This window comes from Camarhynchus parvulus, chromosome 1 (assembly GCF_901933205.1).
Source record: "Camarhynchus parvulus chromosome 1, STF_HiC, whole genome shotgun sequence".
Taxonomy (NCBI): Eukaryota; Metazoa; Chordata; class Aves; order Passeriformes; family Thraupidae; genus Camarhynchus; species Camarhynchus parvulus.
This window is the reverse complement of record NC_044571.1, coordinates 72,580,908-72,595,186: the sequence shown is the minus strand read 5'-3', so window position 1 is coordinate 72,595,186 and position 14,279 is coordinate 72,580,908. Positions and strand designations below refer to the sequence as shown.

The 14,279-nt window shown below is 39.4% G+C and overlaps 1 protein-coding gene across 1 annotated transcript in view; it reads left to right on the top strand.

Moving 5' to 3' along the window:
• Positions 1 to 14,279, top strand: part of RNF17 (ring finger protein 17) — a 39,818-nt gene that overhangs the window by 21,801 nt on the left and 3,738 nt on the right. The window contains exons 22-33 of the mRNA XM_030952661.1: positions 1,376 to 1,597; positions 2,557 to 2,707; positions 3,778 to 3,896; positions 4,501 to 4,591; positions 5,099 to 5,214; positions 5,544 to 5,851; positions 6,973 to 7,136; positions 7,922 to 8,041; positions 10,440 to 10,520; positions 11,143 to 11,268; positions 13,584 to 13,688; positions 14,055 to 14,205. Of these exons, the coding sequence (XP_030808521.1) occupies positions 1,376 to 1,597; positions 2,557 to 2,707; positions 3,778 to 3,896; positions 4,501 to 4,591; positions 5,099 to 5,214; positions 5,544 to 5,851; positions 6,973 to 7,136; positions 7,922 to 8,041; positions 10,440 to 10,520; positions 11,143 to 11,268; positions 13,584 to 13,688; positions 14,055 to 14,205 (1,754 nt within the window). The remainder of the gene's footprint in view (positions 1 to 1,375; positions 1,598 to 2,556; positions 2,708 to 3,777; positions 3,897 to 4,500; positions 4,592 to 5,098; positions 5,215 to 5,543; positions 5,852 to 6,972; positions 7,137 to 7,921; positions 8,042 to 10,439; positions 10,521 to 11,142; positions 11,269 to 13,583; positions 13,689 to 14,054; positions 14,206 to 14,279) is intronic.

Here is a 14,279-nt window from a genome sequence, read left to right as displayed (position 1 = left end):
AAATCATAACTAATGTATTGAAGTTGTACCTGTGAAAAAAATTGAAACCAAATGTTTGCCTTGTACTTGTAGTGTCCCTAAGTGCCAGATCTTCCCAAAGTGTTCACTGTTAAGGTTCCCATTCCCATGTAATAAGAAAAAGAATTTGTGTCTTAAACCTGTGCATACAGTGAGTCGCCCCTTTGGGAGGTGTGTTACCAGAAAACACTTGGGTAACCAGCTATGGCAGCAACAGAAGGGTTGGGAACACAGCAGAGTTGGGAAGTATAATAGATAATCCATGGGCTATATAATTCATGAAAATCTGTAGTTACTCTTCAATTAATCATTTTTGAATACTGATGGAAATATATCATTAAATGGGAAGTTTTAATTCCAAAAGGAAATTCCTGAATGTGCTTTTTTTAGGAGGAAGCATGTAAGTGGATTTTTACTCCTAGCTCAGAAGCGTTACTAAATCTTAGTAACACTCTAATACTATCATAGTCACAATTTTTAGTAAGATTTTTGTAAGTTACGCAACCTAAACAGCTGAGTTGTTTTTCCCCTGTCACAAAAATATTTTGTTGCGTCCCATCTGAACTTAGATGCCTGCTTCCAGCCTTCAGTCCAGGGGGTATATTCCTTTAGTATAAGTTGTTGTGTAACACTGATCCCTTGAATAAGGTGGATTTTATGATCCCTTGCTCGCTCCCCCTTCTTTAGTTGGACTGGGGAGAAAATAAAAGAAATTCAAAAACTCATGGCTCAAAATAAAGACAGAGAAATCACTCACCAAATACTGTTGCAGGCAAAACAGACTTGATTTGACTTAGTTTTTACTAATTAGCATAAACACTGAATTACTAATTTGGGCATTGGTACAAAGAAGACAAAGATTTATACCTACCCTCCCCCTTTCCCAGGGTCAAGTTTATTCCAAGCAGCTCTCATTCCTCTCCTGCCCTTGAGTTACACTCAATCCATTCTCCATTCCAGGGAGGCAGTGAGTAGTGCAGGAGCTGGGGTCAGGGCACAGCAGTTTATCCGTGTGGCCCCTTCCTTCTTTTTTTCTGTGCTGTAGAATGGACCCCCCACAAGCCTTTGTCCCTTATTTTGTGGGACAAGAGGCCCACTCCAGTTCTTCTGTTCTTATGATCTTGGTGTTTCCTGGGCTATCTCTTCTCTTGCATGAATGTGCAAGGATACCTTCTGAAGGAGAATAAAAATGTTGCTATTATTAGTGTTTAGAAGTAGCACTTCTGAATGTTTTTGTCTAAGCTACAGCTCACTTTTTGCATGTTGGATAATTCCTGTTATTTTGTTATTGAGCCTTTTTCACTTCATTTAAAATCTGTTTAAACTTTCTATTCTAACTATTTTGTGCTCTTTACAGGTACACTGAAAGAACTGAAGTAAAGCCTAATGAAATATGGGATGATCCTCTAGAAGAAATTTCTAAAACCTCAGAAGCTTTTATTCCTACAGACACGGAATCTGTGGATGAAGGAGATTTCAGATCACTTTGTAACAAGGAGTTACATGGGAGGATTAGTCATGTTGTGTCTCCTAGTAAAATTTTTGTACAATTGCTGGCGTCAGAAGGTATACTGAAAAGGTATTGAAATTCAAAGAACTTCTCTTTAATTAAAAGTGTCCTTATGACAAAGTGGTGAAGTATAGTTAGAACAAACTCTCATCAGAGTTGCATTTGATACTGTGTACTTCTTGAAGGCTGCTGACTTACTTGCCTTTGTTGAGGAATATAGGAGGAGAAGAGAGGTTGGCACTATATTGTGGCTTATTAAATAGTTCTGATTCCAAATTAAGCATACGATCTCACTCGTATTTCAAATCAGTTTTATTGTAGTAAGTATTGGAGCCTGATGAATGCAACAGTGTCCAAAAAGATTAAATCTTCCTGTTCTTTCTTCTCTCCTTCCCATTCCCTCATTAGAAATCTGGTTAAATAAAACCTGTATTCCAAGTCTTAGAATTTACTATTAGTGGTAGTAGCAGGGTTTTTTTTATTCAAAGTGTTTCCAGTACCCTGTTAGGAAGTTTGAACACAATTTCTAGACACGGTGTATATCAGCCTGCCTTTGGTAGATATTTAGGTAGCGTTTAGGTAGTCATGCCTGCTCTTTGGAAATAGTTAGAAGAGTGTGTCAAGGTTTAGTGCAAGTTGCTTATGTATTCATTTATCTTTTAATCTTCTTGGCTGTGACTGCCTGGAATTCCATTTATTGTAGTCATGACATTGAGGACCACACTCTCAAACTGTCAAGATAAAACAGTGTAGTTTTCAAATAGTGCCATACAAAGCACTCAGGATTGCTCAGATTAATTCCAGTGTCTAAGTTAACATGATAGGTTTACAGACTTCTAATCAACATGCATGTGTTTTGTAACTCCCATTTCATGTATTTCTTACATGTCATGAAAAAAACTGCAGCACTGTGCATCTGTTAAAACAGTACAGCTTCATTGGTATGCTGGTTGAACACTGGCTGAATAAGCCTTTTATTTACTGCATTACATTTTATCTCTGGAAAAACGGGTTTTTTTGAATGTCAGATTACAGGAGGAGATGGCTTCCATCTACAAAGAATCCCAGCCACAGTCTGTGACGTGGGAGAGGGAAATGCACTGTGCTGTTTACGTACACGATGTGGGACAGTGGCAGAGAGGTCAGATAAGCAGAATTGTCTCTGAAACAAGTGCAGAGGTAAAGCTCTTATTGTAACAGGGTTCATACTTTTATTTCTAAACTTGAAAGTGTTCACTGATTAAAATAAGATTAAATCTTTGTTTATTTCTTCTGTATTCATATTTTCTCACAGCCTTTTGCTTTTGTTGAGAGTTTTAAGTAATGCTGTACATTGCTGCAAAAAAAAGTCATTGCTTTGACTGTCTTGTCAAAGCTCAGATGCCTTTAGCAGGGAATCTGGTAGTGCAGGAAGGCTCATGAGGTTGACTTTCTCTTTGGAACTGCCTTTTGAAACATAGCATCCCAAGCTATAGTCTAACAATTCATTTTAGATTCCAGCAGGTGTGTGAAACTGGGGTCACAGTAATTCAAACTTAATGATCCTTGTTAAAAGAGGGAGCCTGTTGAACCAAGTGCACCACCACAGGATCACATGTAGTCAGGCAGCTGCATGAACCCTAAACTGATGCTGATCCACTGTGCCATGTAGCTATAACATTTTCCACAGTAACCTCACACAGCACTGGTTGAAACGTGTTCTGTTGTACCAATTTGAAAATAATGAGCCCCAGAAAAAAGCATTTTGTCATTGGATACTTATGTGTCTCTAAAGTAAGAATGGCTTTTTGATCATGCAGGTAATCCAGCACTGGATTGCTATTATTTTCTTTTCATCCATCATCAGATTGTGCCCAGGGGTCTTTTTAGTAGGAAGCAGGGATGGGACTTTGTGTACTTCAGTTTGCATCATCTGCTTTCTGAGGCCAAGAGCCTTCAAACAGCTCTTTAATCCTATCAGAATAAAAAGCAAATGGTGGAAGAGAGCTATTTCAGTGTTTCTTGGTTTACCAAATGTCAATAAAGTTGTTTAACCCTCCTTGAGCACATTGTATGGTTTGTCCCTTTGCTTTGCTGTGGTAGTTGCTTGAGTTGTGGTGAAGTATTTCAGTGCAAAAGGCATTTGTTAAATCTCAGTAACGTTTGAATTTTTTTAACCTCCTCATGGATGCTTTGAATTATCATTTCTTACAGATAACAGTAAGAGAGGTTTTTTTTTTTTCTGTTTTGTGGTTGCTTTCCTGTAACAGGTACTACTTTATGATTCTGGAGCTGAAAAAACAGTGGAAGTCAGCTGTCTAAGAAAACTTGAGGAAAACATGAAGGCCATCAGAATGTTAGCAATGGAATGTTCACTGACAGAAATAAGGTAGCCTTTCCCTTATACTGAGTGGCAGCATTAGAAACTAACAATGGCATACCTTTGTTAGCACTGATTGTGTAAGATTTGGATGTGGTTTGTTTTTTGAATAAAGAAATGGGGTGCTGGCTGTGATTTATTTAATAAAGGTGTGGAGTTTTTTTTCTAAGGGTTATACTATATAGTGGTAAAGCAGAAACTGTGCTGTAGAAATAAGCAATGTTTCTGAGTTGAGTTACAAAATAGTGAACAGATTTATTTTATTGAGTACTTTCTTTTCTTGGCTTAGAATTTGACATTAATTGGATCTCCTGAAACTCTACAGAAGGCCTCTTTTCTAGACTGTTTTGACAGATGTCATAACTTCTAGAACTCACGATCCTCCTCAGTTTGAAATTCTGGGCTTGTATTTTTTAATTTTTCTGGTTGTAGAGATCCAGAAGTTAATGATTTCATGTTACTCTTGCCTGTAGTAGAGATTTTTTTTTTTTTCTGTAACAGTTTGGGCAGTGTAGAAAAACGCCAAGTTTTTGGTAGAGGGAAGAGTTGGTGGTTATACTCAGGAGATGCCAACTCCTTTTGTACCTAGAGGTTATCATTTGTTCTGTGTTAGACCCACAGGTGGAAGCACACAGTGGACAGCAACAGTGTGTGAATGCTTGTCCTATTACCTAACTGGAGCACAAGTGAAGATAGTCATACAGGTTTGTAATCAAAACCAGTGATATTTATAAAAATCTTGTCAGGCTGTCTGCTAATTTGGGATTTTTTTTTCTGAATATTTTACCTTTCAAAAAGTTGTGAATAAAACTTGTGTAACTCTTTGCTCTAGGGGAAAAGGTGCTTTCTTCTTTCTGCTTTACTCTTGTTATTCACTGAAGCATTAAAGCAGTTGGCTACCCAGTGTGGAGAGAACTTCATCTTTGATATATTTGGTTACTGAAGAATAGTAGATGTATCTTTGGGATCATTGGATGCTGACAGCCTTTTTGGACAGATAAGCAAGCTGCTCAGGTTTTTTATGAGAATTATTTCAGCAGCTAATTTATTAGTCTTCAAGCCTCAGAGACTGGAAGAATTAATCCAGTGGTGTATGAATATCATTAGTAATTTACCTCTTCCATGGTTTAAAAAAAAGATTAAAAATGTGCCTGTAGTTTAGAGGAAATGCATATTTGTAGTATATTGTCCAGCACTCTCATTTTTTCCAGGAAAATGTTGTGGGTTGTGCATTGCCTGTGAAAATTCTTTGCAAAGACGAAACAGGAAAAATGACTGATACTTCTGAATACCTTATTGAACAGGGTTTGGCTCTTAGAAACAGAAGGTTTGGATACTTTTCTTTTATATTTTCTCAGACTCTGATGTTCATATTTGACCAAACTAATAAGTAATTTCTTTTTTTTTTTGATTGTATTCTACTGTTCTAGCAACAAAACTCCATCTTCAGTGAACTTACTTATAATGTTATATAATGAGTATAATGTTATTTATTGTATCCATGGCACATTTCAGTTTCTAAGTTTGTAGATGAGATGCTTGACTGTATTTTGAGATACCTTTGCCACCTCTCTGTGTTACTTGTATTATTTTATAGATTTGCACTTTTGAAGTTCTCTGTCAATTAATGTATTGATATTTGATTGACTCTTCTAGAACTGGTAAAGCCAATGGCGCTTGTTTAGTCTCCAAGGAGCATCTTGAAGTACATTTTGAGCAGGAGAACACACAGCTGGATGGCTGTAATTCCAAAATTGCATATGAAAGAAACAGGACTGTTCCAGAGGAAACCACCACTATTTCAGAGAGTGAACAAAAATCACTCAAAATACACGAGCCACTGCCTCATCCAGAAATGGATGAAGTATATAAATCTCCCATTGTTCCTGAAGCAAAAGTTTTCCAGGCTGTAGTGAGTTGTATTGGAGGTGATGGAACTATTTATATAATACCAAAATCATTTGGTGAGTTTAAATAGAAGAAAATACATTTATGACTCTGAGTTCCCTTGGGTATCAGAATGTATACTAGAACACTATCTGGTACATGTTCACTGGTCTGGAATATTCCCCTTGGGAGGTGATGTCCTTTGGTGTGAGGGGCAGGGATTCTCTCTGTCCTTAAATTACCTTTCCTGTCCTCCCACTCTCCCAGAAATCCAAAAACCCAAAGCACTTGGATAGGCAGGTTACTTGCCTTTCTTCTCTAGGTTGTAATGGGTAAAGCAGCAAGTGCTTTATTTTGTAATGTTGACTGATAAAGTAAATGTAGTAATTTACTTCAAACTGATGCAGATACAGTCATAAAGATTATTAGAAGTTAGCTTGGTTCTTAGATACTGCTGTATTTTTTCCTTCAGTTTAAGTTCAGTACTGTTTCTTCAGGCTCATTATTTGCATTGTGATACATTCTATATCTCACAATGTTTCGTGTTTGTGTTGCTTGAAAGAAGTTCATTTTCTTCTGAGTGATGCAGTTCCATGTTAGTATATTGTGCTTTAGAGAAATATTTACATATGAGAACATTATTTCTGTCTTTTTTGCTCCACAAGTGCATTTAACTATTAGATTATGTAACTGTTTTTATTCCTAAAACTTTGAAATTCAAAGTACAGTAACCCCACTTGCACAGGACTGTGTGTTCTTCCTGCAGTTCTTGCTGTAGGCTGTACACATAGCAGGAGAGGTTCTTCTGGGCACCTCTTCTGTGTTGTTTCATGGTGTCCTACCCCTGAAACAGTGGTTTGGGATTTGTTGTCTTGTTCATGCTTTGTTTTGCTCTGATATAGTGCTGCCTAGGTGTCGCTTACAAAATTTATAGACTCTTCTACAAGTTCTTCTGATATTAGAATTCAGAATTTCTGATGGCTTCAGAATGGGAAATGCAGTCTACTGTTAGTAACTCTTCTGCATATACTAGATATTGAACATACATATTGTATCAGTGTTGGAAAATATATTTTAAAGCTGCACATGTGTTTGTTTATACCTGTCATCTGCATCTGATGGGGTTTAGTGATAGAAATATTTGCATGAACATTAGAGGCTATTCTTAATTTTTTTTTATTTCGCCTCCTCTCTCAAGAAACTGCACTAAACAAATTGATGGCTGAAATACAAAATACCTTCAAAGGCCTTGGTCTCCTGATACCCTACTGCTGGAAGAAGGGAGAAGCCTGTGTTGTAAGAGGATCAGATACTATGTGGTATCGAGCTAAAATTGTAGAAGTCAGCGGTAGTACTCTGCAGGTAAGTTTGGTTGGATGGGGTAAGGGGGGAAGGGTGTGTGTATGTCTGCATATGTGTGTTTGAAAAAGGCATATATCGAATCCTCTAAAATAAATAATGGATTTAACATTTTTTTCATTCAGCTGACCTGTGCAGTTGTTCATTCTGCTTAAAGGTGTGGATTACTGTCCTCATTTTTACATCTATTTTAAAGATAATTTTTACCTATTTCAGTTGTCACAATTTTTCCTGTAGTTTCCCTAGTAATGATTATTTTCTTAAGTAAAAAGCTGCTCTTGATTTCCTGTAAGTAAACCCTTCTAGTTTTTTTATTTTTTACTGTTCTTACATTATGTGGAATGCTTTGAAAACAATTAGGTTTAGAGTCTCACACCTGCCCTAATCCCCACCCAAAAAGTATTGGCTGTCTGTTTTGAATTCTTTCTGCTGCACAGGTATAGAGCCTTCTTCTCATTAGCAGTTCATCTTACCTAAGCTCTTGAGTCTGCTCATGATTTTTGAATGAAGATTTGAAAAATCTGTCCTAGTTCACAAATTTTTTCCCTTTCAATTTTAAGCTGATGTTGGTTTTTCCACAAAAGGTAGGAATTCTTGCAAGAGAACTTTATAAACTGAATTTCTAATCTGCCACACCACTTTTTTTAATCCTTCCTTGCCTTTTCACTTTGTCACATCACCTACTTACCATCAAACCTTTTTTTTTTCCTCTGTTAAAGTAATGCTGTAAATGAACGCATTCCTTTACTAAACTTAAGTATTTCAGGAAATGTTTGCGTTTCCTCTAGGTACAGTACATAGATCGTGGTTACATAGAGAGCATTCCTCAGTGTCACCTGTATCCAACTACGTTCTACACTGGCATTCCTCCATTTTGCATCCCATGCCAGCTCTACAAGACGCTGCCGGTGAGTAGCGGCACATGCGTGTGTTGGTGGATGGTTACTCAAATCAATACCCTGCCTAGTCAGAAAGGCTGAGAGTAGTGCTGGTGTCTTCTCTTGCCTGCAAGGATTCAGAGAAGAGATCGTGAGGATTGTTTCAGCAGGTCCTTGTCAGGGCCCAGCAGGTTTGCTTTAGGAGGGGACCATGCTTGAAGGGTAGATGTCAGTGGAGTCAAACCTTTGTGAGACGGGACACTGCAGGCTTGGCAGGGGATACTCTGAAATAATTCATTTTGCAATAGCAGCAACAAAAAGTAAGTCCTGGATTTCTTAATGCAGAATGGCCAGACCATCTGAAATTGTCAAGTCCTGCAAAACTGTGTTTCTAACATTCTGATCTTGGCTGTGTAGGAAGCAATCTAAACTAATACAGCTGAATTGTTTTAAGGGTTTTTGTCAGTAAGTAATTGGTGTGTAAATAACATGATCACATACTGTCACACCTTGCATACTCTGAATGGTGCACTTAGTAAAAGTGGAATACTGAGGTTACCAGCTTACTTTTATTGCTGGAAATAGTTAAAGTGATAGAGTAAGGAAGTCTGCAGGGGTGGTGGGGCAGGGACAGGCAGCAGGCCTGCCGGGGAAAGGTAGCATGCCCAGGTAGGAAAGCTCCTGCAGCAGGTGCTGAGAGGGCTGTGCAGCACCAGGGAGGCTGAGGAGGGGTTGGAGAGCTGATTGCAAGTGCAGTCTGCAGTGGACCCACAGCCAAAGAGCCAGAAACCCTCCCAGCAGCATGTGTGGAAGAGAGAAGGGGCAATAATGCAGAAGAATGGAAGCTTGCAATGGCAAGGGCCTGCAAGAAGAAGAGGTTTCCCCAGAGTGTGAGGTGCTCCTGCAGCACTGCTTCCTCTCTCTGTGGGCTGATGAGGACAGAGCCCTCACATCAGGAGAGGCCAGGGCTGAGGAGGGCAGCACCCTCTGCTCCCCGTGTAACCCCCAGGGCAGCTGACAAAAGGCAGGGGGAGATGGGAGACAGGAGTAGCTGCTCCCTCCAGAGAGGTTCAGAGGAGCCCACGTCCTGACCCACCACTCTCTAGAGAGGGGTGGTGCTCCTGCCTGTTTGTACTGGGGACATCACTGAGAGGCTGCAAGGCCCTGTACAGTCCCCTCCCTGTTACCCAGTGCCAGGAGTTAGTTATCTGCTCCTGCTGGCACCAGTGATACCCCTCAGACTGCTCCTGGTGCTATCTGCAGGGGTTATCTGTAGATCCCAAGAGTATGTGTAAGGATCTGTGGCCTGCCAGTAGTTTTTTCATCAGTCCTGTCTGGCAGAGAGAAGGGGTTTGAAAGGTTTACTCCAGTGTGGTGAGTTAAGAAATCATTACAGGACTGTTGCCGTGGCCAGTGGTGGTTGGGTTGCTCGGATGATGGCACTCACTTTGAGGAGGCTCCTCTGGTGGGGTGCTGTGGGGCCCATGTCCCAGAGAAGAAGAGCCTCTTTGGTCTGTAGGCATGCCAAGCCTGGAGCAGGATCACAGGTCAGGAGAGCACCTGAAGAGCAGCGCCTGTGGGAGCAAGTCCAGGGAAGGGCGGTGGAGATAGAGGGCTGGAGCACCTCTCCTATGACAGGCTGAGAGAGTTGGGGCTGTTTGTCCTGGAGGAGGCTCCAGGGAGATCTTCAGCACCTTCCAGTACCTAAAGGGGGCTGCAGGAGAGCAGGGGAGGGACTCATTACAAGGTCATGGAGTGATAGGACAAGGGGGAATATCTTCAAACTTAGAGGACAGGTTTAGATTTGGTACTAGGAAGAAAATCTTAACTACAAGGAGAGTGAGACATAGGAACAGGCTGCCTAGGGATGTTGTTGGTGCCCCATCCCTAAAGTGTTCAAGGCCAGGTTGGAGGGGGCTTGGAGCAATGTGGTATAGTGGAAGGTGCCCCTGCCCACAGCAGAGGGTTCAAATTCAATCTTCAAGGTCCTTTCCAACCCACACCAGCCTATGATTCTGTGAAAGACAGGCTTGTAAGTGTACAGGTTGGACAGCAAACAGATACAGCAGAGAATAAGAGTATTTAAGTTTTGTTGAGTGTCATCTTCATTTCTGTAATTCTTTGGATTATGCTTCAGACAATTTTGCACACGTACATTATTGCATACATAGTATTGGTTAGATTTGGCAAGCAGTATCTCTTTCTAAGCCATTTCAGGATCTGAAAATTGTGGGTTGCATTGTCACTTGAATTATAATGCATCAAATTGCAGGTAATATTTAAATGATTGTAGACAAATCAAACTAATGTGTCTTCTAGTCAGATTTCTTTTTTAATGGTATTTGTGTATTTCCGTGTACCCTAAGAATAGGAAGACTATTATTTATTAGCATCTTTATGTGTTGGTTTCTTGCTTTTCTCCAAATAGATTGGAAATTTTTGGCAGCAGGAGGCAGTAGAATACCTTCAAGAACTCCTCAAAAATGAAGAAGTTGAAATTCATGTTAAGGTAGCCTAATTTATTAATAGATGTGGAATTAAGCAAAAATTTTGTTGTCTTTTTCCTTTTAACTGGCATTGGGAATGGTACATGAGGGAATATAGCAGTAACTGTACTTCTTAGACAAAAGAAAAACCACAACTAAACTTATCCTGTGACTTTACCTTTATTATAGTTTTTAGGCCTTAAATATCTCTATTAGGGCTAGTAGTGTTTTTTCACCATGTTGAGTTGTCATTCTGACAAGTAACCTACCTATTGGCAGCATAAATTGTTATAAATTCTATTCTAAGTGATAAAGTTTTAACATAATTTATTAAAATTATAAGGAAGCACATCATCTGTATTGTCTGAAAACAAGCCATTTCAGACAGCTTAGTGATAAATTGTGAAGGGGAAGGGTTTGAGCAAACATGGGATAATATTTCAGTGTTAGGATGAGCAATTGGTGCTTCCATATTGGAAAGAGAGATATTCCCCTTTGTGTTACAACTGATGTTAATAGGCATCTTGGTCTTGTGTCTTTGAGTATTATGCTTATCAGCAGAGAGGTTTGAATTTCTTGGTCACTATATCTAACACTTCAGTCCCAGTATTACTGTTTCAGTCCTGTTTTGTCCTGTGTAAATAGGAGTTACCAGACAACCCATGGGGCAAGTTGTCCATCAGCCTGTATTTTGGGGGGATGTCACTTTCATCCTTCATGGCATACCAGAGGTACTGTGTTGCTGAAGATTGCCAGGACATACAAAAGCTGGTGAGACGTGTGTGTGTGTCCCTTCTGCTGTTGCTGTTCTAACTTTAGAAAGATTATTCAGTTGCTTGTTGTGACCTAGGAGGATTTGTTACTTTAATATTTGTGTGTGGTTTTGTGCTGTAAGCAGCAGTAGGACTGAGCACACAGATCTGCAGCACAACATGGGGAGCTACAATGTGCTGAATTAGACTCTGTGGAATAAAAAATTTCCAAGAGTTTGTTCATGGACTCTGTAATGAAAAGAGATTATTGCACTTCTGTTTAATGTCCAGCTAGTGTTCCTCTAGAACACTAGGAATAGGGTAATACTCTTATCACTTGAAGGCATTAGTTATTCATAAAAATATATCTAAGGATGGAGTAAATTAAATCAAGTATTTCATCATAAACCCAGTGATTTATTGGGGAGTTACCTAGGTTCTTTATTCCAATAGTCTGGGACACTTACCTGATGATCTTTAGGGGAGGATTGAAGTTTCCACCTAACTTAATTGTCTTAACACAAAAAACCCGTGCAATAAGTAATTTCTCTGTATTTTTCGTTTTTTTGTTCCTTGAAATCTGAGGATCAGGTTTATTTAAATTGCTAAGACTTTGTTACTGCATTTTTCTCTTAATTTTGTTTGTCTGCCAATGTACTTTTCTTTCCAACAAATATCTTTGCTTCAGAAAATAATTTTCCAGTACAGAGTCTGCTGCTGTCACTGCTGGTGCAGAGCTCGAGTTGTCTGCCACTGGGCTCATGATGCAGTTAGAAAAATCCTTCAGTGTGTATTAGAGCTGAGTAACCATGGAAAACCTCTTTGTAAATCAATCTCTTGTTGCATTTTCATAAAGTCAGCACGACACACAGCTTCGGCAAACTAAATATGGATCTGGAAATGAGATTTGTACCTTTAACACAAAAATTAAATTTGGAAAACAAAAGTAAAGCTGTGTAAGAAGGTTGCAGCTAGAAGCATTCAGAAAGCCTGAAGTGCTTTCCTCAAGGAATAATTGCATTAAGCAGATCCATTCCAGGAATAAGTGACTCAGAACAATTTGTAAGAAAACAGACAACAGAAGTGTTCAGTTGCAAACCAGAAAAGAAGCAAGGTGTCCAGAACTTGAGCTGAATCTCAGGAATAGCAGAAGTGGGAAGCAAGCAGCTCTGAACACATTCAGACATAATCAGCTCTGGTTTTAGCTGTAGAGACTCAGCAGCCATGCTCACAGGAAGCTAAAGTGCATTATTTTTACATAAGGCATAACCATTATCTATTATTTCATTCTATAGCTTTGTAACTTTATTTCACAGCTTCAAATCTGTGATTTGGAATAAGTTAAGCTGATAAGGACTTCATTCTATGTTGTGAGCCTTGCAGCTGCTAACAGTGGCTTATGCCGAGCTCAGTGCACCATTGCTGCAGGGTCTCTGTCTTAGAGATGAGCTTGCCTTGCACTGCACTGATGAGCTTAGGAGCTGGTCTTTATTACCATAGGACAGTCCTAGCTTAGGCACTAGCCTGAGAATCCTGGTAGGGCAGTAGGATGTTGGAGAATGCATCAGAACCTCCAGGCATGCTGACCTTTACAGCAGTGACTCTTACTCCAGGTGTCTGTGTCCAAGTGTAGTCAGGTGGCTCCTGACTCACAGTGCTCCTGATAGTTTTGCAGAAATCTGGGATTCAGTTTGTGTATCTGTTATTTAGTTAGACATCCTTTCTTTACTTGTAGGAGTATGTACTTTAAATGGAAAAAAAATCTTTTTTTCCTAGCTAAGTTTGAGGAACATAATGATTTTTTGTACTGAATCCTCTATCAGATCCTGCAAGGGAAACAAAGGGTCATAATTCATTGTTTCATTTTCCAGTTACATATGTTGCTTTTACTTTTTTCTCGGGGCATAATGAAAAGTGTTCCTCAAGTAAATGTGTAAAAATGTATTTTGGAGAAATTGTACATTTTGTTACTCATCGTGTTTTAAGCAAGAGATAATACAAGTTCTTTTCATGACCAATGTTGTAGCTGAGCTGTGTGCCGTATCCTTCTGAAAGTATAATTTAATGCACCAGGGTTTATTTTGTGGTGAACCAAATGCAGCAATGACATGTAGAATTCAAATACATAGTTGTAAAAAATACACTGGACAATGCCATGCTGCTGAGAAAAATCTTTATCTGTACATTGCAGTGTCAGTTTTTTTCATCAAGGACACACTGCTTACTGTTACTATATACCTTCTTAGGTAACTCCTTTGAGCCCAAAGTTATACCTAAGTTAGTTTTTATTGTGTTATTCAGTATGATGCTCAGCTGAAGTCTGTCTTGGTCTAGGGGGTATTTGAAGGAGACCTTTCGCCTTCGTACCTGCTGCAGCCACTGCCTGTTCCAGGAGAAACCTTTCCTGTCACAGTTACCCACTTGGTGTCCCCCAAGGAGGTCAGTGTGTCTGGTCAACATCTCTCATGCTGCACTCCCACTGAGCTGGTGAAAAGGAGAGCACAGATGGCAATCTTAGAGCATTAGAGGCTGCAAAATGGTCCTGAGCTATTGGTGCAGGGGGTTGTGTGGGGCAGCTCTCTGGATGAACACTTATTTGAATAAACCTCATAGGTGGGGGCAGTGAAATACTAATCATTTCTCTAGAAAAATGAATTGAAAGAATTACACTACTGCAGTCTGGTAGTTAGCTTTTTAATAAGAAAATAGGTTGCTGGAATGTAATGTGGCAGAACAATAGTGAATTTTGTGTAAGCCCACACAACTTCCAAAAAATAGTAACATCAGAGCCTTATCTTTAAATAGGTTTATATTTGTCTTGATTCTTCTGAGAACCTGACAAAGTGCTCTGCCACAGAGAGATCTGCCAGCTGTGACTCAGAGAGCCTTAGTAAAGCCCTGAAGTGGTGCAATAAAATTGTAAAGACACTTCCTCATCTAACAAACTTCAAAAAAGGTACGTTCTGTTTATTTTCTTGGTTGTTTTGTTTGGATATTCAGAAAGCCTGAGTTTCCTTTTGTATTTCTATG